Source organism: Anopheles arabiensis, chromosome 2, assembly GCF_016920715.1.
Source record: "Anopheles arabiensis isolate DONGOLA chromosome 2, AaraD3, whole genome shotgun sequence".
Lineage (NCBI taxonomy): Eukaryota > Metazoa > Arthropoda > Insecta > Diptera > Culicidae > Anopheles > Anopheles arabiensis.
The window spans coordinates 99,507,687-99,530,668 of NC_053517.1; the positions used below are offsets into that span (position 1 = coordinate 99,507,687).

At 48.9% G+C, this 22,982-nt stretch overlaps 5 protein-coding genes across 6 annotated transcripts; 1 reads left to right on the forward strand and 4 right to left on the reverse strand.

Moving 5' to 3' along the window:
- Window positions 1-407: 407 nt before the first annotated feature.
- On the reverse strand, window positions 408-1,224 carry LOC120895314. Its single transcript, XM_040298544.1, has 3 exons — window positions 1,051-1,224; window positions 866-982; window positions 408-795 (listed from the first exon to the last, which is right to left on the reverse strand). The coding sequence occupies exons 1-3, from the start codon at window positions 1,075-1,077 to the stop codon at window positions 478-480; spliced, it is 462 nt and encodes a 153-aa protein (XP_040154478.1). The 5' UTR covers window positions 1,078-1,224; the 3' UTR covers window positions 408-477.
- Window positions 1,225-1,483: 259 nt separating this feature from the next.
- LOC120895315 lies at window positions 1,484-3,630 on the reverse strand. Its single transcript, XM_040298546.1, has 5 exons — window positions 3,477-3,630; window positions 3,285-3,401; window positions 3,014-3,206; window positions 1,934-2,031; window positions 1,484-1,809 (listed from the first exon to the last, which is right to left on the reverse strand). The coding sequence occupies exons 1-5, from the start codon at window positions 3,573-3,575 to the stop codon at window positions 1,498-1,500; spliced, it is 819 nt and encodes a 272-aa protein (XP_040154480.1). The 5' UTR covers window positions 3,576-3,630; the 3' UTR covers window positions 1,484-1,497.
- Window positions 3,631-4,930: 1,300 nt separating this feature from the next.
- Window positions 4,931-6,931, reverse strand: LOC120897355. The gene is made up of 5 exons (XM_040302191.1): window positions 6,668-6,931; window positions 6,482-6,598; window positions 6,124-6,411; window positions 5,430-5,546; window positions 4,931-5,346 (listed from the first exon to the last, which is right to left on the reverse strand). Exons 1-5 carry the CDS (start codon window positions 6,767-6,769, stop codon window positions 5,026-5,028), a joined length of 945 nt encoding a protein of 314 aa, XP_040158125.1. The 5' UTR covers window positions 6,770-6,931; the 3' UTR covers window positions 4,931-5,025.
- A 272-nt stretch (window positions 6,932-7,203) lies between these two features.
- Window positions 7,204-8,487, forward strand: LOC120897354 (the record flags this gene model as incomplete). The annotated part of the gene is made up of 3 exons (XM_040302190.1): window positions 7,204-7,464; window positions 7,535-7,792; window positions 7,875-8,487. Coding segments are annotated over 3 exons (852 nt in total), but the record flags the coding sequence as incomplete, so codon positions are not given.
- A 111-nt stretch (window positions 8,488-8,598) lies between these two features.
- Window positions 8,599-22,482, reverse strand: LOC120896775 (palmitoleoyl-protein carboxylesterase NOTUM). Of its 2 annotated transcripts, none has more exons than XM_040301199.1 (5): window positions 21,592-22,482; window positions 11,766-12,201; window positions 11,375-11,671; window positions 11,016-11,222; window positions 8,599-10,930 (listed from the first exon to the last, which is right to left on the reverse strand). In XM_040301199.1, the coding sequence occupies exons 1-5, from the start codon at window positions 21,652-21,654 to the stop codon at window positions 9,870-9,872; spliced, it is 2,064 nt and encodes a 687-aa protein (XP_040157133.1). In that variant the 5' UTR covers window positions 21,655-22,482; the 3' UTR covers window positions 8,599-9,869. The 2 variants fall into 2 exon arrangements, with proteins under 2 accessions (XP_040157133.1, XP_040157132.1); XM_040301198.1 differs by having other exon boundaries at window positions 21,565-22,482.
- Between the last annotated feature and the right edge of the window lie 500 nt (window positions 22,483-22,982).

Here is a 22,982-nt window from a genome sequence, read left to right on the forward strand (position 1 = left end):
ATGGGTACATTAATTTTCATTTTTACCCCGCTCGAGCTGATTCTGTGAAGATAAGCGGCGTGACTAAAGTGATCTTCCGCCGGTGGGTGCAGTTTGATCGATGCGATCGATCTTATCGGCGAGTTTGAGTGTGACAAATTGAGTATGCAAAGAAAAAACTAACATTTAACACGTGCTGGAAGTAGAAATGAGCTAATTTTGGACGATTAAAAACATCAAAAAACATTGAACAATGGCAATGAGTTAAGCAAAACTGCCATTAAACACCTACCTGAATGAATTTGTACAAAAGACTTCAATGCTACATAAAGCGGGTAGCCTGCTCGAAACTGATCAGTAAAATATTTAATGATTTCAATTGCAGATCAATGTACTAAACTTTCAAACAATACATTTAATTGGTTTATTGTTACAATTATCCGTTTTCGTTGCATTTTGTCTCGTACAGTTTTCATTCAACTCTTCAAACAAACGGCATCAACAAAACGGCAACCCCTGGCGCACCTTGTTGCAGGTAATGCTTGCCTTCCACCGGGAGTTGGGACAATTGCTAAACGTCGTGCGGTGCAAGCAATTTTCCACCTCCATCCCAATCAATGGGCAATGCGCCTTACCATCGGGCCGCCGTCTTTCCTTCTTTTTGCCCTGCAGCCAAGCATCACACTCATCGATCGCTTGGCGAACCGCGTGCCGGTAATCGGCAGGGAGCTTTGCCGTCAGTGGGTAAAGCTTTTCTAGATGCAGCTCTTCCCCATCGATAACTTCCAGCTCCTCTAGCTGACACTGTGCTAGACACTAAAGAGAACCGAGAGCAAAAATACACACTGTTTAAACTACACAGGCAAAAATTCGCTCTTACATTTACCACATAGTACGGTTGGAATCCAGGATTGTGATCGATTGCTGCCTTTTCTTGGCATTTGGTGCGGATGGGACGTGGAATAAGCTCCTCCATTTGGCAGCAGTGAGTAACTTCGAATTTCTTGAAAGTAAATCAAACCCAGTGATTAGATGACTTAAGCCTGCTTTACCGATCGAACCTTAACCTACCTGTGTTTGGGAAATGCATTCCGGCATAGGCTTGAAAAGCAAACACTCGTCATTATTTGTCGATTTTATAAAGACACCAGTGGAAGTATATTACCGTGCAATTAACAAATAGATGAAGAAGAATAAATAACAAAGAAATGGTACGAAAAGTCATTTTAACAGCAGTGTTTTAAGGTTGACGTTACACTAAAAATAACCAGAGCGCTCTGTAATATATGTAGTACATGAAGAGGAAGTGGAATTCGTTGCAAAAGAGTAGCATGACGAAGAATTATAGATAAAAGATCATAGATCTTTTATTTAGTCAGATCTCGGATATAATGAATACCGACACAATCAGAGAATGTCAGCAAAAATACTCCAAAGACATTACTCTATGATACTCATATTGTTTAGAAACATTTTCAAAAATGTATTTTTTATTTCCTTTTTTTCGATCATACCTTTTCAACAAAACGGTACACCCTGTCGGCTCTTAGTGCAGGCAACGCCAGCACTCCATCGTGCGGTGGGACAGTTGTCGTAGATCAGCAAACGCACACAACGATCCACTGCAAAACCAAACAGTGAGCACTGTGCGTTCATCTGTTCGAACATATGCCTTGTCTTGCGAAGTCTTTTAGCACACTCATCGATCGCCAGATGGACTGCGTGCCGATAATCGGCGGGAAATCCTTCCGCCATTGCGTACAGCTTTTCCACCCGTATCTTCAACCCATCGACAGCTTCCAGCTCCTCGTAAATGCACTGCTGGTAGCACTGGTGTTAGAGGAATGAAAGGCAAATCATTTACAGAATGTCTCCAAAAGGCGACAGGAGTCCTTAGTTACCACTTCGAACAGCTCCGTGCCGGGATTGTGGTTGGCTGCTTCCCGTTCCTTACATTTCGTCGACACGTGTTCCGGGATGAGTGGTTCCGTCTGGCAGCAGTACGGCAATTCCGATTGCTTTTAGGATGGTGGAAAATGTTTCGGATTTTTACTAAAGAAAGTGGACACCTAAAACACTTGCTCATTACTTACCTGTTGTTTTGAAATACAGTTTTGAGTGGTCTGGATGGAACATGGCAGAGATAGGAAGGAGTTAATTTTATTGTGTGTTATTCAAACAGCAGTAGATACTTTACCATGGAAAAGCGCATTGAGTTCACTACTAGGAAAAGAAAAACAAGTAGGTTAAGCGCTCTCATGATTGAAGAGTTTACTGTCCTATTAATGCCGATCGTGTGTTTAATATACTGTTCTATTTCTGATATGGAAGATTACTATGATATGGAACGAACCGATTCGCTATCCTGTGCAAAGATTTTTAACGGTGATCACGAAGGCAATAGGAGCAATAAGCTAACGACAGACCGCATGATGATACAGCCGTTCAACATATACAGCTCTACAACATACTCTTCTTGCAAGCATTCTTGGGAGCATATCGAGCGCGCAAGCAGATCTTAACGATCATGCTATTTGTATACTTAACCGTCAAAAATAGTCAATCCCCTAAAGTTATTAAATCAGGCTTAGACTTCAATTAATACCAATCAAATAAAAAAGAACTGAAGAACAAAATTGTAACTGCATGCTATGTAAGCATTCAATCTCATTTAAATACTCAGAACGGGATAGTGAACAGTTTAAATAGCATTTGTGACAGTACACCCTAATGCTACCAGAGGGCGCCACCAGTTAAGTGTAACGAATATTAATGATCAAGGCACATTCTTCTTGCACACACGTCAAAGTGAATAAAATCGTTTTGTTTTATTGCATGTAGTTCCTTAACTTTTTTTTTATTTCTTTCCATTGCGCCAGTTCGTTGAAACTTGCAAACCTGCCCTTTCACGGTGGACACACGGCTACTCCACTCCGCACCTTTTCACACAACACACTCGAGTCCCACCGTTCGGCGGGACAGTTTCGCATTGATTCCACCATAATGCACCCGTGAAACTTGAGCGCGAATATACTACACTCCGTCTGAGTCAATTTTGCTTGCTCGCGGAACTCTTCCCTCTGTGTAAGACATGCATCGACGGCTTTGGCAATCGCTTCCTGGTACGCCTCACCGTGCACCGCTTGGTTAGTGCTGATCTGTTCTACGTTAATGTCATCCTCTCCCGTCAGGATGCCCATCTCTCGGTACGTACAGTCGAGTCCACACTGTAAAATGAATGAAAGAAAACAGCGGAATTAAACGCGGGGGTTTGAAGTAACCGGTTTGATTAGTATAGTTCTTACGACCAAATAATCCAGGGTTGAATCGGGATACTTTTCTTCCATAGTGTTCAAACAACTGCCGTACGTCTTTAGAGTTAGGAATTCTTCCAGGTGGCAGCAGGAAGCAACCTTTGTGGTCTGCAAGAAAAAGGCAAACACATTTAACTTTGAAGAAACGCCATCGAGACCGAGGAGCTATGGTGCTTCACTCACGTAAATCTTTATGTCCATACAGTCCTCGGCTAGCGTCTGCCAACCACACTGTAAGCCTAGCAGCAGGAAACCGCACAGAAACAACACTCGGTGGCACATTTCGCGAAGGTTCGTGGTCGGTCACTGTTGTATGGGATGTGTTTTCACGGTGGAGGAAATTAATCTCATTTATAGTGTGACGGTGTTTTGTTGAAGCGGAACGATCGCAGGATGTGATCTCGATAAGCGTGCTCGCGACAACGTGCTAGTAACTCATCCTCGTAATCTATCTATCAACGAAGTGACACGTGCTTTTGAATCAGTTTGCATTAACGCGTGGTGCATTAACAGCTTCACATTCAGTGCTGCAGTTATAAATGTACCCATTCATGGAGAGTTGGTGGCATTCGCCGCTTTACACTACTACTACTACAACTACCAGCAGGCATATTTTTTGGTGGCATTTCCTGCACATTTATTCAATGCTCTGCACTCATACCACGTGCTGTAGTCTCTCTCTCTTTCTCTTCTTGGCCTGCTCACAATAAAGCACGTCGATGTGACATGGCCCGGTCAACAACAATTCTCCAGGATGCTCGGTCCCTGGCTGGAGCCTCCCATCCATGTAGACACACGATCTCCGACAGGTATCGCTTCATCTGATCCAGCCATCGAGTTCGCTGTGCTCCCCTGCGCCTTATGCCGAACTGGGAATTGCTTCTTGGTGGGGCATGAGTCCGGCATCCTCATGACATGCCCCAGCCATCGTATCCTACCAGCCTTCGCCACCGTCAGGATGCTCGGTTCGCCGTACAGCTCAGCAAGCTCATGGTTCATCCTTCTCCTCCATGCGCCGCTTAAACACGCCCAGAGCGTTTGCATCCTCCGCTCGGATGGTCCAGGAGTCGTGTCCATAAAGAACCACCGGGCGAATCAATGTGCGATATATCTCACATTTCGTGCGGTCTCAAAGTCTTCTGGATCTCAGTAGTCGGTGAAGCCCATAGTATGCACGATTCCCCTGGACAATGCGTGTCCAGATTTTGCTGTTGATGTCGTTATCCAAGGTAACGACCGTCCCAAGATAGCGAAACTGACACATTTACTGTGCTGAATTATTATTAAATTATCAGGTCCCAACAACATGCGTTCATATGAGCGTGTCAATCGTGTCTGTAACATACACAAGTCTTAAGTATCATTGCTATGGCTATACTAAACAATAGAACATAACCAAGTCTGAGAAGAGACTTTAAGTAGACTTCGGATTAATTTATAGCTATTAAGACAAAAGAGAACAAATAAATAAGACAAAAGTAAATAATAAACAGCTTGAACTTAAATGGCTGTTGTGATAGTATTGCTTAATGCTACTAGAGGGCGCCACTAGTTAAGTGTTACGAATAGTAATGATCTAGGTAGCAATGAGTGTCTGTAAATTATAGCAAAAAATCCAATTATCCCAACAAATAAAATGGGTAGATTATATTGTACTGCTTTATTACATTGAACTCCTCAAATCTTTTCACTGTACTTTTCACTGTCAATCAAGCTTTAGAGACTTGCCTGTTCACAGTGGACACACAGTCACCCCACTACGCACCTTTTCGCACAACACACTCGAGTCCCACCGTTCAGCTGGACAGTTTTTCATCGTCTCCAGTGAAACACAGGCGTGAAACTTGACCGCAAACATACTACACTCCGACTGAACCGCATCAGCCTCCGCGCGTATCTTATCCTTCTGTGCCATGCAGGCAGTGATCGCTTTGGCAATCGCCTCCTGGTACGCCTGATCGTACACCGCTTGGTTAGTGCTGATCTGTTCCTCGTTAATGTCATCCACACCCGTCAGTATACCCATCTCCCGATACGTACAATCGAAGGCACACTGCGCAAAGTAGGAATGAAAGCAGTGGTATGGAGTGAAGGGTACAAAGTTACCCAAAACAAACTTTTAAAATCTCTTCTTACCACCGTTCCCTGCCATACAGCATCGGGATACTTTTCGGCCATAGTTTGCAAACAATTGCCGTACGTCGGTGGAGTTAAGAACGCTTCCAGCTGGCAGCAGGAAGCCACCTTTGTGGACTGTAGGAAAGGGGAAAAATAAGTCAGTTCGAAGAAGTCCGGCCTAGGTTTGTATTGTGACTCACGTAAACCTTCAGCTCCATACAGTCCTCCTCGGCTAGCGTTTGCCAACCACGCTGAAAGCTTAGCAGCAGCAAACCGCCCAGTAGCAACGTGCCACTGTGACACATTTCGTGCAGGTTCATAGTCGCAAACTGTTGTCGCGGTCGAATAAATTGAGCGTATTTATAGTGAGGCGGTTTGAGGCAGGATGTGACTAAATAAGAACGAAGCGCCACGTGCGTTCAGAGTGATTCAAATCGCTTGGGTGAAGTGTTTACAGCTATGTGCTGAATGCTTCAGTCGGTTTCAAGTGTTGGTAACAATCAACGTTTACTACAACATTCATTGGATGTAAGAATACTCGAAATTCTATGTATTGGTGGCCTCTCATGTACATTCTCTCTTGTCCACTCCATCTCATACTAAGTGCTGTACCACTAGGTACCAAAACAGCTTTTTGTCTGCTTACATATTTATTTAATTTTCATTGCATTTTAACAATCGCTTAGGCACAGGGTGGTACACCCATTCTAACCTTGCCACAGATCTCGCTCGCAGTCCACCGATCGTCGGGACAGTGCTTCAGCGTTATCTGCGTAACGCATACGTGGAACAGCAACGCAAATGCATTACACTTCGAGGGCACATTTGCCACATCACGCCGAATGTCCTCCTGTACCGTTGCACAAGCAGCCACCGCCCTTTCCACAGCAATCTTGTAAGCGGTATCGAATCCCGCTAGAAATTGACCATACTTTGACTGATCGATTTCGTTCGCTTCGTCTAAGTAGCCCATCTGGCGGTAGGAACAATCGATGAAGCACTTGATAGATGCAAAGAAGCGTTAAAAAAGTGTATTGAATGCTTTATGTCCACGGCCTGACCCGACTTACCACAGGGAATTCGGATGAGTTGGGAGGGATGTTCGGAGCCAACTCATGGTAGCACTTTTCGGCCACCTCCTCCGTGCTGATGGGTTCGTATCGGCAGCAGCGAATGACTTCCATCGACTAAAAGCGACATCGTTTAGCTGGTTTAAATGTTTTACACAGGGGGTTGTGGAAGACGCTGAAGCTTACATGCAGGTCCATGTCGATGCAGTCGTCCGCCGCTGATTGTGGAAGCTGGTAAAGAGTCAACAGGAGGAGACTCCGGAGAAGAAAGGTCCAATTCCACTCCATTGCGACGCTTTGGGATGGAATGGCGCTCCACAGTGATATTGGGTGAGTTAAAATGATCAATAATTTATACACATTATACAGGAAGTATGGTGAAATGTTATATACATTTTCTTTGCAGCATTACAAATTGATTCTTTGCGGATGGTCTTCAATCCTAACATTTCAAAATTGTTCTTAATTCGTTCCAATCCATCCCGATTTGATAGTTTCACTGAGTAACTGAGTCATCGAATGTAACTGGAAATTCCCCTTTTTCGCCCACACACATCCACTGCACATTCAGTGCTGCGTGCTTGCTGATCGAAATCAATCGCAAATTGTCATGTACTAGCGATCCTCTTACATCATCCACAATTCGCCGACACTCTATCAACTTCCGCATATCAGATGAAACGCGACAGCCATAAATCACTGCCCCGGCGCACGTTCTGCGTTTAGTTTTTGTGCGAACGAGCACCACCAACGGTATCAACATGCGGTCGAGCAGTGTTTGGTTGATTGTGGTTTGTACGGTAACAGTTGCATCTGCCAACAGTGAAGAACTGCTGCGGGGGAAAGAAAACTGTCTGCGGCACGATGATTTTCCCAGCCCGAACGAGTGCTGCTCGAAGCCCCAGTGGATCAACCGGTACGCGGTACGGCGGTGTCGGTACATCCATGCCGAGGTCGATGGGAGCCGGTACGAGCGAGGATCGGTAAGAGACACTTCCTGATGAATCCCACTCCAAGGGAAAAAGTATAACCATGTCCTCTTCATCTTCGCAGTGTGAAGCCAGGTGTGGCCTGTTCAAGATCAACATGACGATGACGGATCGCATTCAGCGGGTGCGTGTGTACCGGCCGCGGCTGCAAACACGCGGCATCGATCAGGGCTGGATCAACGTTGTGCTGAAGGCGCTGAGCTACTGCAAGCCGAAGGTAACGCAGCTGCAGGGCCGGCATGTTCGAACCGACGAGGAGATGGAGCAGTGCGAGATCGCTGAGGACATCTTCGGCGATTGTGTGCAGGCGCAAATGTTTATGGTGAGTTCGAAGGGGTTCGTTGCTTGTTGTGTGGAAGTCTCCTGAAAGAAATGTGGTATTTGATGTCTTTTTCCCCTCTCAGTACTGTCCCCGGGCGACGTGGATTGAGTCGCGATCGTGCCAGACCATGCGCGAGCTGCTAGCGACGGGCTGTCCGTACAAAACGCTCGGCGAGGTGGTGGTGCTGAACGACGAAGGGTACGTGCGGGACGATCGGATACTGGAGGAGGAGTACGATCGGCCGTACCGTGGCGGGGGGAGAACGGAAACTCCTCGCTACGATTACGACGATAACGATGGGTACAGTAGGGGAGGGCAGTATGATCAGCGGGGAGGCAACTATCCGAGAGGGACGGAACGTAACCGGAATGGAAACGGGTACGGGACGGGTGATGATGGAGGTTATGTGGTGTAGAAAGAAAGAAGAAGGAAGAAGCGCTTTAACGGCCGTTTTGAATGAAAGTTGCACACAAGTAATTGTTGCAAGGGTTGCAAGTTGTCTGCTCGCCACCCAATGTTGTATGCTCGGCTCAAGCACGAGCGTCAATTGAAATGTTCTTGGAAGGGAAATTTTTGCTTAAATTAGTAAATTTAGAAATAAAGAAAAAAAGAGAAAAAAGTTTTTATGAGTTGATAGTTTGCCATATTTTTATAGAAAGTTAATAAGCATTTCATTACTGATTTTGCTTCCACATCGGATTTTTGCAGCGAAAACAATAAAAGTTCTAAAAAATGCCTAATTTCATTCAATTTGAAACAGTACATCATAGAAAAATTTAAAAAAAAAAACATACAAAAACATTACATTTAATTGTTTGAGTTGGTTTTTATTTTAAAAATATTCTTCAATCAATTTTCAATCCGCTGGCCATCCCAAAGCCCAACAACATCCACCCGGGAACGGTGGCAGAGACGCGCACGCGCGCGCCTGTATTGTGTACACTGGCAATTCATTTAGCATTTTATACACCTGCGGTGGGCTTGTGGGAGAAGGTTGGTGCTTCTCCCGCTCCCTCTCTATCGACTTACTATAAATAGCTGCTCAACACTACACTATATATATACATGTACACTATCGGCACTACCGCACACGAAATCAAGCGTGTCCCCGTCTATCTTTCCTAGGTTGGTGGCGTGGTGGCGGTTGCGCGTGCCTTTATGTTCCATTCATTTTCTGGCGTAGAGCTAGATTTTGCAACATTTTGTAACGCACGCACACGCGCTCGCACACGGTTTATAAACGATTGTTTGCTAAAATATGTATGACTAAGCGCAGGTACAGGATAATACAGATCTTAACCCTAAAAAGCCTTACGTACGCACGCACACTGCTCTATGTTCAACACTCATTCACTCGGCGGATGGACGCGGCTCGGTTTACTAAGACACACCGACGCAGGGCACCATCCGCCATACGCAACCAATCCGCATGCCAGTTCATACTTATTCGGTGAGGTAGTCATTTCGTTCTGAGGGGGAGGAGGGGAGAAGAGGGCTTTATAACGCTACACACAAGCGCCGACGACGGCCGTGTGCCCTTAGTGCCTACCCTACTATCGTACTACTAAGCTACTATATGTACACTGGGGGAGGGAGAGGATGCTGCTGCTCTATGTGTTTGGCAGCAGGTCAAATAAATATCAGGCTTTCGCTTACACTAACCAATCTGCGTCCACTAATAGTACACACGACGAAGAAATACTGGGAACACTCAAGAGATGGAGCACTGAGTGTGTGTGTGTGTTGGAGGAAGCATTTCTTCCCCTTTTTTTTGTCAGTCCGTTTTTGCTCGGGAGTATTCACAGGTGCGACGGAGGTTGGAGGGTACGATTCACCCACTCCTCGTCTAATATCAGCTGGTTTTGTTTGGGAAGCGTTGTTGGCTCACTCGCTGGCAGGCAGGCCCGGCGCCGGCGGACATAATAAATACTGGAAACCCTGCAATCTACTGGCTCATGGCGGTGCGGCACACGGGAGGGCAAGGGGGCTTTAACGCTTAAGTACGATCTTTTGGCTTGTTTTGGAATGCTCTGGTCCGAAGCGCCGGCTCGGAGGAAGGCTCGCCCTTGCGCTGCTGCTACGTCACCTGCTGCGTCAGCAGATTCACCAGCTCCGCGTGGTCCATGTTATTGAGCGTCTGCATGTCGACGCCGAGCGCCGTCGCGACCGCATCCATATCGAGCCCGAACGAGGCGAGCAGCTCGAGGAACTTCATCTCCTCGCCGGTCAGCGGATTGGTTAGCGTCGGGCAGGAATGGTTGCACTGGGGCCAGCTGCACCGCTCCAGCAACCGCAACGCGCACTTCTTTGGTTCCGCAATGTCCACCACCGCCTGGGGCGCTCGGTTGCGGCCCCCACCGCCGCCGCCGCCGCCGCCTCCCCGTGCCTTACGATTCCGGTTGCGGTGTCCGTTCAGGCGCTTCTTGTTCTGGTTGCGCAGCTTGTGCGCGGCCGGTTCATTCGTGGCGGCTGCGACCTCCTCCCGGTGCCGGTTGCGCTTCGGTTGATTGCTGCCGTTCGGTTTGCTGGTAGCAGCAGTAGTAGTGGTAGTACTATTATTTTTTGGCATTCGTTCTAGCTTAGGAACTTTCGGGCCGTCGGGCTTGCCGGGCGCACCGCTGGTCTGCTTCAGGCGCTGGTTCTGACGCTTCCGTCGCTCCTGGCGCCTGCGTTCGCGCTCCTCTTTGGTAAGCTTCGGACGGGGCGGCCGCTCCGACGCCGGCTCCACACCAACCGGAGCGTTTTGTTTCTGTTGTTGTTGTTGTTGCTGCTGTTGTTGTTGCTGCTGTAGCTTGTTCTTCCTGCGCGCACCGTTGTGCTTGCGATGCAGCTTCTGCGGGCTACGGTTGATCGAGCGCCACTGGGACTGGCGCTCGTCGGCGTTCGACTGCTCCCAGCAGCGCAGCGCGTCGGCCAGCGTGATGTCGTCGATCCGGATCTTCATCCAGTCGCGCTTGGTCAGCACCGAGTGGCCGATGCAGGACGGCGCAAACACGGCCGACACGTTGTTCAGTGATTCGCGCAACGCACCGCCCATATCGTGGATGTAGTCCCACTGCTGGGGCGTCACCGGCGCACCGACACTGTCCGCCCGCATCTGCGCCTCATCGAACAGCCACTGGAACACGAACAGGGGAGCTGCACGGGAAAGAGGACCAAGAAACAAACGGGGGTTTGTTAAACATTGCGCTCGTTTAGAAAGAAAATGGTTTGTCTTGCTTACATTTCAGTGTGTTGTACAGCCGGTGGCCAAAGTAGCAGCGCCACGGCTCTTTCGAGTGTTCGGCAACGCACGCCTCGGGCAGCGCACCGTCCCACATGCGCCAGCCCTGCCGGACGGCTTCCGAGGCGGCCACCGCGCCGGGTGTGTACGGTTCCCGGTCCAGGAACCATCCGGAGTCGCTAACACCACGCACGCTCACCTTCAGACCTGGCAGGAGAAGCAACAGAAACGAATGCGATCAGAACAACGTAAACAAACAGCTGTCTTGCGAGCAGTGTGCGCTGCGTGTTGCAGACATTTGGGCGGATTTTGTGCTTTCGCTCCGCTTGGAATCCAGCGGTTTCTAATTGGAATCTTACCTCGTTCGTTCTGCAGAAACGTTCGCACTTTGTCGAGATTAAGCATGACGCCCAGCCCACCGGCGGAGGAGCCGGCCATCAGCAGGTCGGCCCCCTGCGAATGGCCCAGCCCGAGCGGGACCAGATCGGACATGACCTGGCGCACGATCAGCGAACCCATGAAGCGGAGGCCGTCCCGCGTGTCCGGCCGCACCTTGGTGCCGCTCCACGAGTCGCTGCTGCAGTACGGCACGAACACGTGGTTCGCGTTGTACCAGTACGGGTTCTCCGAGGGCAGGGCGGACAGTAGACCACCGACTGGAATTAATTTGGAGAGCGAAAAATATACATTAATATTGAAACGCACGCACACAAAAGAGCGTCTTTATGGGTAAAGAACAGTCTTACTCACCGTCACGCGTCTCTGGCCACTGCACGGATGTCATAAGATGGCGCTGCTTTAACCACCGCGCCCGGCACGATTTGTGATCGTAGCAATGCCAGCCGCCCTCGAAAAACACCACCCACCGGCGGGAGCCGGGCGATTTGCGCAGATAGAACCCGGCCTGCGAACCATCGTTACAGGTGACGGTGCGGTTCGATAGGAAGACGCGCTTCAGCAGTGGCGGCGACTGGCCCGACTGGCCGCCGTACGCGGCTCCATTGCCGTGCGTTGCCGGTCGGTTGCCAGCGCCCGCCGCATCCAGCCGCTGTATCGAGTTGCTCTCGATCGAGATGTTGGACCGGTGGTGCCGGCTGTGCGGATGGTTCGGCGGTTGGTTCACGTTCACCGATCGACACCGAACGGTGGGTAGTGTGAGTGCCACAATGAGAGCCAGTACTGTCACCTGGTGGTGAGGGAGAGAGAGAGAGAAAAACAATGAAAGAACGTGAGCGTTAGATTGCGAGAGTGACAAACGAAGGACATTAACGATTCAAAAAGCGACGAACTTTACTGAAATGTAATTATTTGTTTTTATCAAAATGCGAACGATTTTAAGTTTATTTTCTTTTACCAACATTTAATTTTGCATTTAAAAAGCAAACTATAAGGGGAATGCTTGCCTTACAGCACTGTATCGTTGCACCGGATATGGAAATGGGCAGCCGTGGGGAACACCCGCCAGGTATGCCGAGCTCCCGGTCGGCGCAGAACAAAACGCACCGACATCAATCCCGGCATGCCAGCATGTCTGCCGAAAACGCCCGCAAACGAAGAGTATGCGGCACCACAGGGGACAACATACCTTACACCGGATGCTTCCCTCGCGATCATCCCGCATCCCACCAAGCGGAGGGAACTGAGCGACCGATCGACTACCGTAAGCCGCAGGAGCCGCTGGGCTTTAAACAGTTCGGTAGCAGACGCCATTGGACAATAAATCAATCTTCACCCCCACGGGATAGGGCGCGGGGCACGGGGCACGAAAGCCGTACAAGGCCGTACATAAACAAACGATTAATTTACCTTCTCCTGATCCGGCCGGGGCCGGCTTATCTTTGCCACTCCAATTTATCTACTCTCCCGTTGATCGCGACGCGGCCACGGCCTTTTGCCTGATCAAACGTGCCGCACGTGTTGATGGGGCGGGTGTTGGAAAGGAAGAAGAGGGGTGGGGGATCCCCCATCGATCGGGGAATTGCGCGCGAGAAGAGAGTGGTGAGATCGATCACTGCTGGAGCGGATGCCGGCAGAACCCCGCCGCCTGGCATGGGGTCAGGTGAATTCACCCCCCCCCCTCCAAATCAGGTTCTGCTCCTCGTCCCCCCGTCAATGACACCAGTACCAGAGTGGTGGAAGTGGTGAAAGAAATCAAAATAAACAACTCTTGCGTATGTAGCGCTGGGTATGTTTTTGCGCGCGCGCATTCCTTAAAAAAAGAAGCCAAAACGATGGCCCCTGTTTACAAATTGTGAGGCGCACGGTTGAGGGGGGGTGAGGGTGGTGGTCAGACAGGTAATTAATAATTCGAAACAAACACACACACAATCGAAAAACCCGCCGACAATCGTGTTATGTGCCCGAGCGACACAGGAAGTGGACTACTGGGGCAGCAGACCGTCCGGGGCTGGACTGGGAGCGCACGACACACGAAAACAAACAGCGACAGCGACAAGCGGTTGCGCGTTTGCTGTTTGCTTAACCGTCTGCGCAACCTGCCTCCCGGCGACGGCCTGTTGAGTGTTTAATTTGTTTCTGGGTTTTTTGGGCGAATTCTTTGGGCGAACATTTACTCGATTCGGCGATTCGGCATAAGATGCACCCGCGGGACCGATCGATCATAACTCGCAGCAGCTTGCGGGCTCGAGCGCGATCTTGCTGCTGCTGCTGCTGCTGCTCGAAACCACTCCGCGGGCTGCGGGCCGAGAAGAAGAAACAGGCGAGAGAATCACGTCGGAGAAGTCGGAAACGAAGCCACAAAGAGCGAGCGCACAGAGACAGAGACGGCAAGCAAACTGATCCGAAACCGACTCGCTCGCGTTGCCCTTTTCTGGCCGGCAAGCTCGTGCTACCGTGTGGTGCTACAACTTGTAGAGGGCCTGGGCGGAGAGCACCGGAGGCCTGGCGGGCAGTGACGGCACCGAAACCGAAACATAACAAACCGAAGATCAAAGAACAGGCACCGACAAAATAACACCCAGCTGCGGCAACGCTACGGTTGAGTGGGGGGGGGGCGCTAGCACAGGGACGAAGACTAGAGGAAGTGGGGGGAAGGATCGCCAGTCAGAGCCCGCAAAGAGAGAAACGAGAGAAGAAAAAAACAAAACCGGCCACAGAAAACGTATCCCGGCGGCTGGCCGGTTCCGTTTAGCTGAATCGGTTTCCAAAAAGGCGGGCAGGCGGAATGGAGCAGGAATGTTTCCTCGCTTTGCCCTTCCCCTACTGCCCGGGGTTAATCTGGTTGAATGTGTGTGTGTGTGTGTGTGAGCACTGTTTTTTTCGTCTTGCTTCAAGTTTAATGTTTTTTGTTTGCGCTCAGTACCTTTCCGGGAGGCTGCTGCGGCGATTCTGTCACGCTGCGCAGGACGTCCTGCGCAATGGTGCGTCCGCCGCGGCCAGGGCTCTTTCACCTGTTCGGAGTGTTTTCTTCCCATCCTTTCCCTCCCCCCCCCCCCTCCCCTCTTCCCATTAGAAGCAACGGAAGCAAAAACCGCATGTGTGCGTGTTGCGAGATCGATCGGCTTCCAGCCATTAAACCGCACTCACGTGGTTTCTGATAAACATGCCGCCGGCCGCTCGCTCGCTCGCTCTGTTTGTGTGCAGCGTGTGTTTCTATTATGGTTTATTTATATCCATTTTCTCGTCCCGGGCCCGCTTGGACGGCTGCCACGATGTTGGGGAGGGTTTGGAGAGTTTTGGCGAGCGCCAAAGCGATCGCAGGTTGAGGGTTTGGGTAGCAGCATTCAGCATGCAAGTGTTGCGTTCGCGGTAGCGCTTTCGGTTAAATGATTCGGTAATTGTTAAACGATCAAGGTGGAGGTCAACTGAATGTCTAATGCGTTATGGCATTATTTTTTACATAGTTAGTAACAATTTATTTAAAGATTCTGATTAGAGTATCAGGACAAGAGGATCAAAAAAACGATTAGCTGAATGAGCTTGCCTATACATGTCATTAGACTACCTAGACAAACTCCAATACTAGAGCTTGACGGAATAAACTCCTTATAATTATTAGCCTGGAACGATCCTCGGCTTATGACCCGACTACCCAAATGAATATGGTGGACATCGGAAATACTGTTGGATATGTTGGAAGATATTCTAGTTCCAAGCACATCGGAAGCACATCGGACTTTTGGAGATGTTGGAAGATATTCTATGATAGTTCCAATCACATCCGAGGTACTTTTGGTGCTATTGGAAGGTATTCTATGATACCTCACATCTGATACACTTTTGGAGATGTTGAAAGGTATTCTACGATGTTTCCAAGCACATCTGATACAATTTTTTTGATGTTGGAAGGTATTCTACGATAGTTACAACCACATCTGATGTGTTTTTGGAGATGTTGGAAGGTATTCTAAGATAGTTCTAAGCACATAAGAGGCACTTTTGGAGATGCTGGAAGGATTCAAGCAGATAAGGGACTCTTTTACACACTTGTTCATGGTTTTTAGTTTGGAAATTCAATCCTGAAACTGCGAGGCCTGCTTTATGTTCAAATAATTCATTTATTCTTGAGGTATAATGAAACATTTTATGCTAGACTAAAACATTTCAAAACAAATTAAGACACAACTATTCAAAAATTATCAATTCTTGACTAGTATTCAGTTGGTGTATCGTCAGCTATACTCAGGCATCTTAACTCAGACTTCACACCATAGTTCTTTAATTCCTTTACATCCTTGTTGGGCTACAGCTGCTTTGCTGCCTTCAACGACCTTTTGTGGTACCTATTTAATCATTCAAGTATTGCTTTTAACTTACGAGAAGCCGTTAAAGCTCTTTGGACGGTTCCTCAGATCGATCACGTATAATTGATTTCCTTTGACTATTGCATCTGCTAATGGAATAAAACCAAGAACGCTCCAGCAGCCAATTGTTTCCCTACGCTCAATTAAACCCTTCCCCATAAACCGCAAAACTGCAACCAAAACGATTCAAAGCGCAAAGCATTCGTTTCGTTCTCGCCGAAAATGAACCGCCAAACGTACCCAGGGCGAATTTCCTTCACTGCTCCCCAACAACCTGCAATTCACCCCGCTGTGCCCGGGCACGCTGTAACAAGATTAGCATCCGTCTCCGTTCGGTGGCTGGGTGGCTGGGCACGCAACGCCGGCGGTGCGCCTTTTATTGTAAAGCAAAAATTGCACCGTAAATTACATACATTTGCACCGACCCTGACCGTCTATTAGCGTGCGCGCGAGAGATGCACCTTTCTGCGCGACTGCGGCCGCAGCAGCAGCAACACGCGCACCAGGGGCTAGAGGCGTTGTGGAACCCCGGAAACCGTGCGCGCGCGCAGCAAATCCTTCTCCTTCGTTCACACCTCGGGGCCATCGGCGAACGTTTGCATCGGCTGCAGAGCCTCTGCTCGAAGGATCGATAGCGCCGAGCGGTAGCACTAGTGCGCTGTGTATGAAATTTGCCGCCACTCTGGGATCCGAGAGAACGATTTGCATTTGCGCTCGCGCTGCACACACGCGCTGCGGTGGCAAGCTGGGCGGCAAAGTTCAAGGCACAAAGCGCCCAGAAGGAAGCCGGTGGACGGACACAGCGGCAGCGCATCGTTCGAGGTAGACAAAAAAGGGCACCGATGAAGCAGAAGGCAGCAGCAGCAACAACAACAGGTGCAGACAGTGTGCGGTTCGGCCTTTTTGCCAGGCTTGCCTCAGTTGCCTCACTTTGACGCCCAGTGGGGCTACCCCATTGCTCTCTCCTCCCGCTTTGCAAGGATCTCCTGACTTGCCAAATCGGTTTCCCATGTGGTTGAGGTTTCTTTTTGTTTTTCTTTTCAATTTACCGGCCTTGCTGCTTCAATGTGTGTTTGCATGTTTTTTTAAGGATGTTTTACTTGTGGAGCGAAACATTTGTTAGAATGCAAAGCAAAAATACCTTAAATACCTTAACACTAAGTGGACCGACACTGAATGGAGTGGAAATGAATTCAGTTGAAACACAAACACACAGCACCTATTACTTTAATTTCTAGCCCGATCCAACACATTATTCTAATCGCTCTAGCCCTGTCAAGGGGGTCTAATCTCCTTTGCAAATTGGACCCCTGGTTGCAATAACAAGCGACTTCCTTACAAGCGCCACCAATTGTTCAGCTAGAGGTCCAGCTCGATCGCCAGCAACACTGTCACTCACCCCTTCCCGAAGTCCCGAGCAAAACAAACTGCACCGCAAACAATCACACACAGGTGCATCTGGTGCAGTCCAGTTGCCATCCCGAAGCAGCAGTCTCGAAGACGCGTGCGCAAACGTGCGATTAATCGTCTTATAATTGGCCATCGGGGCCCCGTCTCCCGTCCGCTTAATTATAATGTAATTTAAATAATTTGCCCATCTAATTAATAGCTGTCAAAGTGGGACGGCTAGCAAAGCACAGCCGGGACACTGTGGACGCCGCCTTCAGATTAGTGCACCGGTTTACCTCTTGGTGTGATTTTTGCCGGTGTCCCGCAGCAAGCAGCACAGCAGACATCGTAGACGACATCAAAGGGAGCTGCGTACTGTGTACTAGTGTGCGCGGATGGTTCCCTTTCATGGCATGATGAGGTCCGGCTTTTTTTGCGCACGCTAGTGTTTTTTTTTTTTGTTTTTTCGTATGTATTCCATCCCTTTCATCTAGGAGCGCCCTCGATGCAACCAACGAACGGCCAGAAGGTGCATGTTTTTATTCGCCCGCTGCGCTTTATTTACACGAAACCGGGTTTCAGCCCGAAAACTCTGATTCTGATCTGCTGTTTGATCCTCCACCATGCGAGATCAGACGATCAGACAGCCGGACTCGGGGCGGCGGCGCATAAGGCGCACAAACATTAAGCAGTAGCACGCGAGGGAAACGACAGATCAAAGCAGGATGCTCTTTGATTGCTGGGCAACGGTAGACCGGGACGGTACAGTGAGACAAACTGTGAGGGTCTTTGAGGTTTTAGAACGATTTACAGACATGGGTAGGGGTGTGTTGGTTTAATGAACTTTGATCGAAACTGGTGCTTACTGTTGCGCTAGAATGCATTCTCTGGACATGTAATCGCACAGTGAAAGAGTGTGTAGTAAGTTCTTGCTGCAATGATCGTGTTTGAAGGACCAAGTCCATAAATACTGAAGATATTACTACAAACAATAAATATATGACTTGATTGTGTTCTACGTAATGTTATATCATCCAAATCAATTGGTTTATTCAATTGGATTAATAATTCCCATTGGTTGACTTTAGAATGACATCATTCGAAAATTCTCATTAGTTGACAGTGTTTTATTCAATTTTAGCTACTCTATCTAGAGACCCTGGAAGAGCCTTTACCCAACACAAAAACCCAAAATAATGATTTATCTGAAAATTTTGTATCGTTTGAACCACCCTGTGGAACGATCGTGTTCGAAGGGCCAAAATTCAATTAGATTCGTATTCGGCTAAAGGCGCGTTCAAAGGATTCTAAAAACTCGAATCATCGTTACTCGCAGTGATAAATAACTTAAAGATAAAGCTTTAAAACATGTGGATAAGCCCCTGGAAAGATCGCGTTCGAAGGACGAAATCCTAAATTACTATTCAGATCTCTATACCAAGAATTCAACCATCAGTTAATCTAATAATCTAGAATGATTCTGTCGTGTTCTGAGTGAAAGATCTGTCTGAATGAAAGATCGTGTTTGAAGGACCAAACTGAAGATGCACCTTCCTCATTTCATCAAAAGTCATCTCCTTAAATCATTGAAAGAAGATGAAATCAAATCCATAAGTTGATGGAGTTCGTTCTGTAGTTGAACCATTCTCTTCTCAGATTGTGTACGAAGGACCAAAACTCACTGCTTAGAGTCGAGCCGAGCCATTACTTCTATCTGCTCAACCTCTCTACGGACACAGACAGCCCTTCCGACACACACCCACAGAAGCCCACTCTTCTCTCATCTCAACCGCACGCAATAAGTAGATATCGCTGTACGGTCAGCGGTACCCGACGCACGCGCGCTTGTCAGTACGGCACGATCTTGTAATCAACACGAATGCCGCTGCCGACAAAAGAACGAAAGCCTCCCGGTGTTTATGGCGACAGTGTTGGGGAGTTGTTTTTGTTTCTTACCGGGGCACATCAAGATTGCGACATCCACCAGGCGCCCTCCTCTCATCTCCAACACCAACTCCCATCCCACCAAAAACTTTGGCTGGGCGTCCCATTTGCAGGGAGGGAAAAGGTTTCCGGTTTCATTGACAACGGCGATCGTCTTGGGCGCGCACAACAGCAAAGCAACCAAACAACAACCCCTTTTCGCCAGGGTTACCGCTACGTCCTTTACACCCAACCTTCAGCCCCCCTCCGCCGTTGGTCAGCCCTACCAATTTGAAAGGTGAGGCGCCGTCACCACCGACAAACAGCTATCAGTCCGGATCGGATCGATCGATTGGGAAACGGTTGTCAACTAGCGCTAATGATCACACACACACACACACATGGGCTGCCGCCAATTTTAATTGAAACATCCTGGCCCAGCCTACCCACACCGTCGTTAATCATAATCCGTCTCTAGGGGCGCAAGCAGGGCCCTTTGCGAGGGTGAGGGAGGTAGCGATTCGATCCGATCAGGCGGAGAGACAGATCGGATCAGATGGTTAATGGCTGACAGCGGCGAGACCGATACAGAGAGAGAGAGTGAGGGAGAGAGAGAGAGAGAGAGAGAGAGAGAGAGAGAAGGATAGTGCACCCGTGCGAACATCAGAGCCGTACGATCAAAAAATTGCCGGCCTCCTTGCGTTAGCGCGTGCTCTTTCTCACAGCTTCTTTTACGCTCTCAGTTACATGACCCCACCTCCCCACCTCCCCCTGTGTCCCTTTAGTCGCTCCTTCACCCACAGCTCCCCTCTGCCCATCGCGGTCTAGGTGGCGGTCCCTTTTTGATCTGTGGGCCGCCCATCACACACCCCATTTCCCCCACCAACCCACCAACCCTCCAGCGTACCTGTGCAACGAGAGCCGCCGGCCAAAGATCAAAGCGAGTTTTCGTTTTATTTTTCCTTCGCACCGTTTCGCGTTTCCTCTCCTTTGCTGCTGGATCTCGCGCGCGCGCCTCTGTCTGTGTGTGAGTTTTATTTCTGTTTTCTTTTTTTGTGTTTTGCGCCAGCTCGTTGCGCGAGCTCGGCGCACGTGCCCTCACATCTTCCTTTATTTTCTGACTCGTTATATCGCTCGCTGCCTCCTGCCTTCCCTTTGGCGCGCGTTTCTCGGGACTGTGTTTTTTTTTTTTTGGTCGAGCACGTTTTCCAATCGATCAATTTCATGGTCCGCGCCCGAAATGGGATGGGAATTCTCGCCTAGGCCGCTCTGCCACTGCCGGTAGTGCCGGGTTTTTGGCCAGCCGCTCGATTGATCACCAGACGGCAAAAGGCAAAGAAAGCCGCGGCGAAGCAACCGAAGGCAGCAAAACCAAACTCATCATAACTGGGCCCACGGGAGCTACCCGGTACATACAGGGAGTCGGTCCGTCAGGAAAACAAAGGGGGGAAAACGGGGGGAGGGGAGCAAGGGTAGACAAAACACCGCGGCACAGTGAGGGCTCAAAACCGGCAGCCAGCCAGCCAGCCAGCCAACAAATCGGTAATTATTTCAGCGGAATCGAATCCGCGACCGTTTTCGTGGCACGAGCAGCCAGCGCTCGTCGGTTTCTCCGTTACCGTGACGTCGCTCTGCCAGCACCAAGTCGGTGGAGGGGAGGCAAAAAACAGACGCGCGCGCTCGCAGAAACATCATTAATGATATAATAATGATAGTAAACTGTACCTGGAATTATACATAATTTAGTAATAAGTGACCAGTGCCGACGCGGCGTGTGCCCCGGGATGCTTTGAGGGAGGTGGTAGGAAGGGGGTGAAGAAGAAAGAGAGAGAGAGAGAGAGAGAGAGAGAGAGAGAGAGAGAGAGAGAGAGAAAGAAAGAGAGTCGGCAGCTTCTTCACTTTTCCACCAAAAGGGTTTCGCGTGATCGTGTGCGTGATCGTGTACACGCACAAAAAAGGGCACCGTTTTGCGCCTCATTTTGATGAAGCATAAATTGTATTTTAAATAAGCTGCTTTGTGGCACAAAATTTAACCTAAAATGCATTGCCGATTTGCTTCATGGTGACCAGACCAGGCACCAAATGCGCGCGCGGGAAACGGATGGAATCTGTATCAACAACAGCGCGAGATTACGATCAGGTGCGTTTTTCTTTCCCCCTCGCGCCGATAACGAAACTTCCGCAAACAAAAACACAACCCCCAAACAACCATGCCCGAGGGCGGCAGCTTTTCTTTTGATCTTTTACCACTTTTTTTTGCATCGAGATTGAGAGAAAAAGAGAGAAGGAGCGGGAAAGAGCAAGAGAGATACTTTTCACGCCGTCAATGGACGGCGCAGACGATGTTATGCTCGATCATATCGTAGTGATTTTACCACACGTGGGTGTGAGAAATGGAATGCAATCCATGCTCCCACCTGTTGTCTTAGTACGTGTGTGTGTATGTAAACACGTGAACAAGATTCTAAACTAACCAGGCACGTTTTGTGGCCAACATTTACCGTCGTCATCAGTGGCGTCCCGTGGCCCGTGGAGCTGCTCCTTCGACAGCCGTGAAAGGCCATTCTGTGTGTTCTGTGTGTCCACGTTCTTGTCTGTTTCACTGCAAGGAGTTTCGGCCACGACTTCTCTGGGCGTTCACGGTTTCAAGCTTCACACAATTTGCTACTTTTTTCACCTTCACAAGCATCAAAACTGCATCAAAACTGTGTTGAATTTTCTTCTCTGCACTCCCTCAGCGTAATGTATTTCCAACTTGATCTGCACTCAAACTCATCCACTTCATTGCAAGCTTTGCTTTGCTTTTGGTTGCTTTTCATACACAGATATGCACAACATTCACACACGCACACCCACACGGTTGAACACGCGCTTTATGTTTCGTCTTCGGTTTTAGAGAGCTGCGATTTGTTTTGCTTCTGCTGTTGGCGCAGTGTTAACATTCACCTTTATCATACATTTTTCACAAGTGACCACAAAAACTGTAGGGATTTCTTTTTTTACAATACACTCTCTAAAGGACTCGTAATGCCTCCACCTGTCTTCATCCCATTCGGCATTGGCCCTGGAACTGGGAGACACGTTTCTGCGCACTCATCACCTCCTGCCCGTCGTTGATTGCTGGAACACTGACGGTAAAACGGTCAGCACAGATTTTCCGTGTGAAAATTTTCAACAAAAAAACACAACACTAGCTGACACTCTTTACACCCTGCAACTGTTTGCACCAATATGCTTTGTTCATGAAAACTGTTCACTTCCCACTACAGTACGATCGAAACTTTGCTAGAAGAAAAATCTGTGTTTGGGCAGCGAAAATCCCGCACTTCGTTCACTAGCGGCAGCGGCAGCGGCAGCGAGCGTTCACACATCTCACCCGGACGGCGTGCGGCTGGAAAGTGTGCGAGCGTATCGAGCGGTACGCTTATGCTCAGCTTGCCGGCGCTGCGCATTTTTATGTTGCCTTTATGCTGCCTCTTCGGGGCCTCCGAAGCGTGCGCGCGGCTCCCAGGCTAAGGCGCGCGCTCGCTCTCTCGCTTTCGCTCTGTTTTTCTCTCTCTCTGCCGCTCTCGCACTCTCTCGCCATCGCCGGGGGACGGAGGTTTCTCTCTCACGCCACGGAACACACGGCGGGAGCGAAGCAGGCTACGAGTAGGACAAATTATTGGCATTTTGAACCACCGCGCGATGGAAGCATTTTTCACCAACATGTTACTAGAAAATCTTAAGAAAAAATGAATTTTATTTTATTCCAGCCATTCCAGCCATGGCTATTCCAGCCATATTCCATTTTCTTTTAAACTCATCCAACCTACATAGCTGAATATTTATTACTTTAATGCAAATAATTAAACATAGTTTTAAAGACAAGCTTTTTGTGTATAAAAAAAGA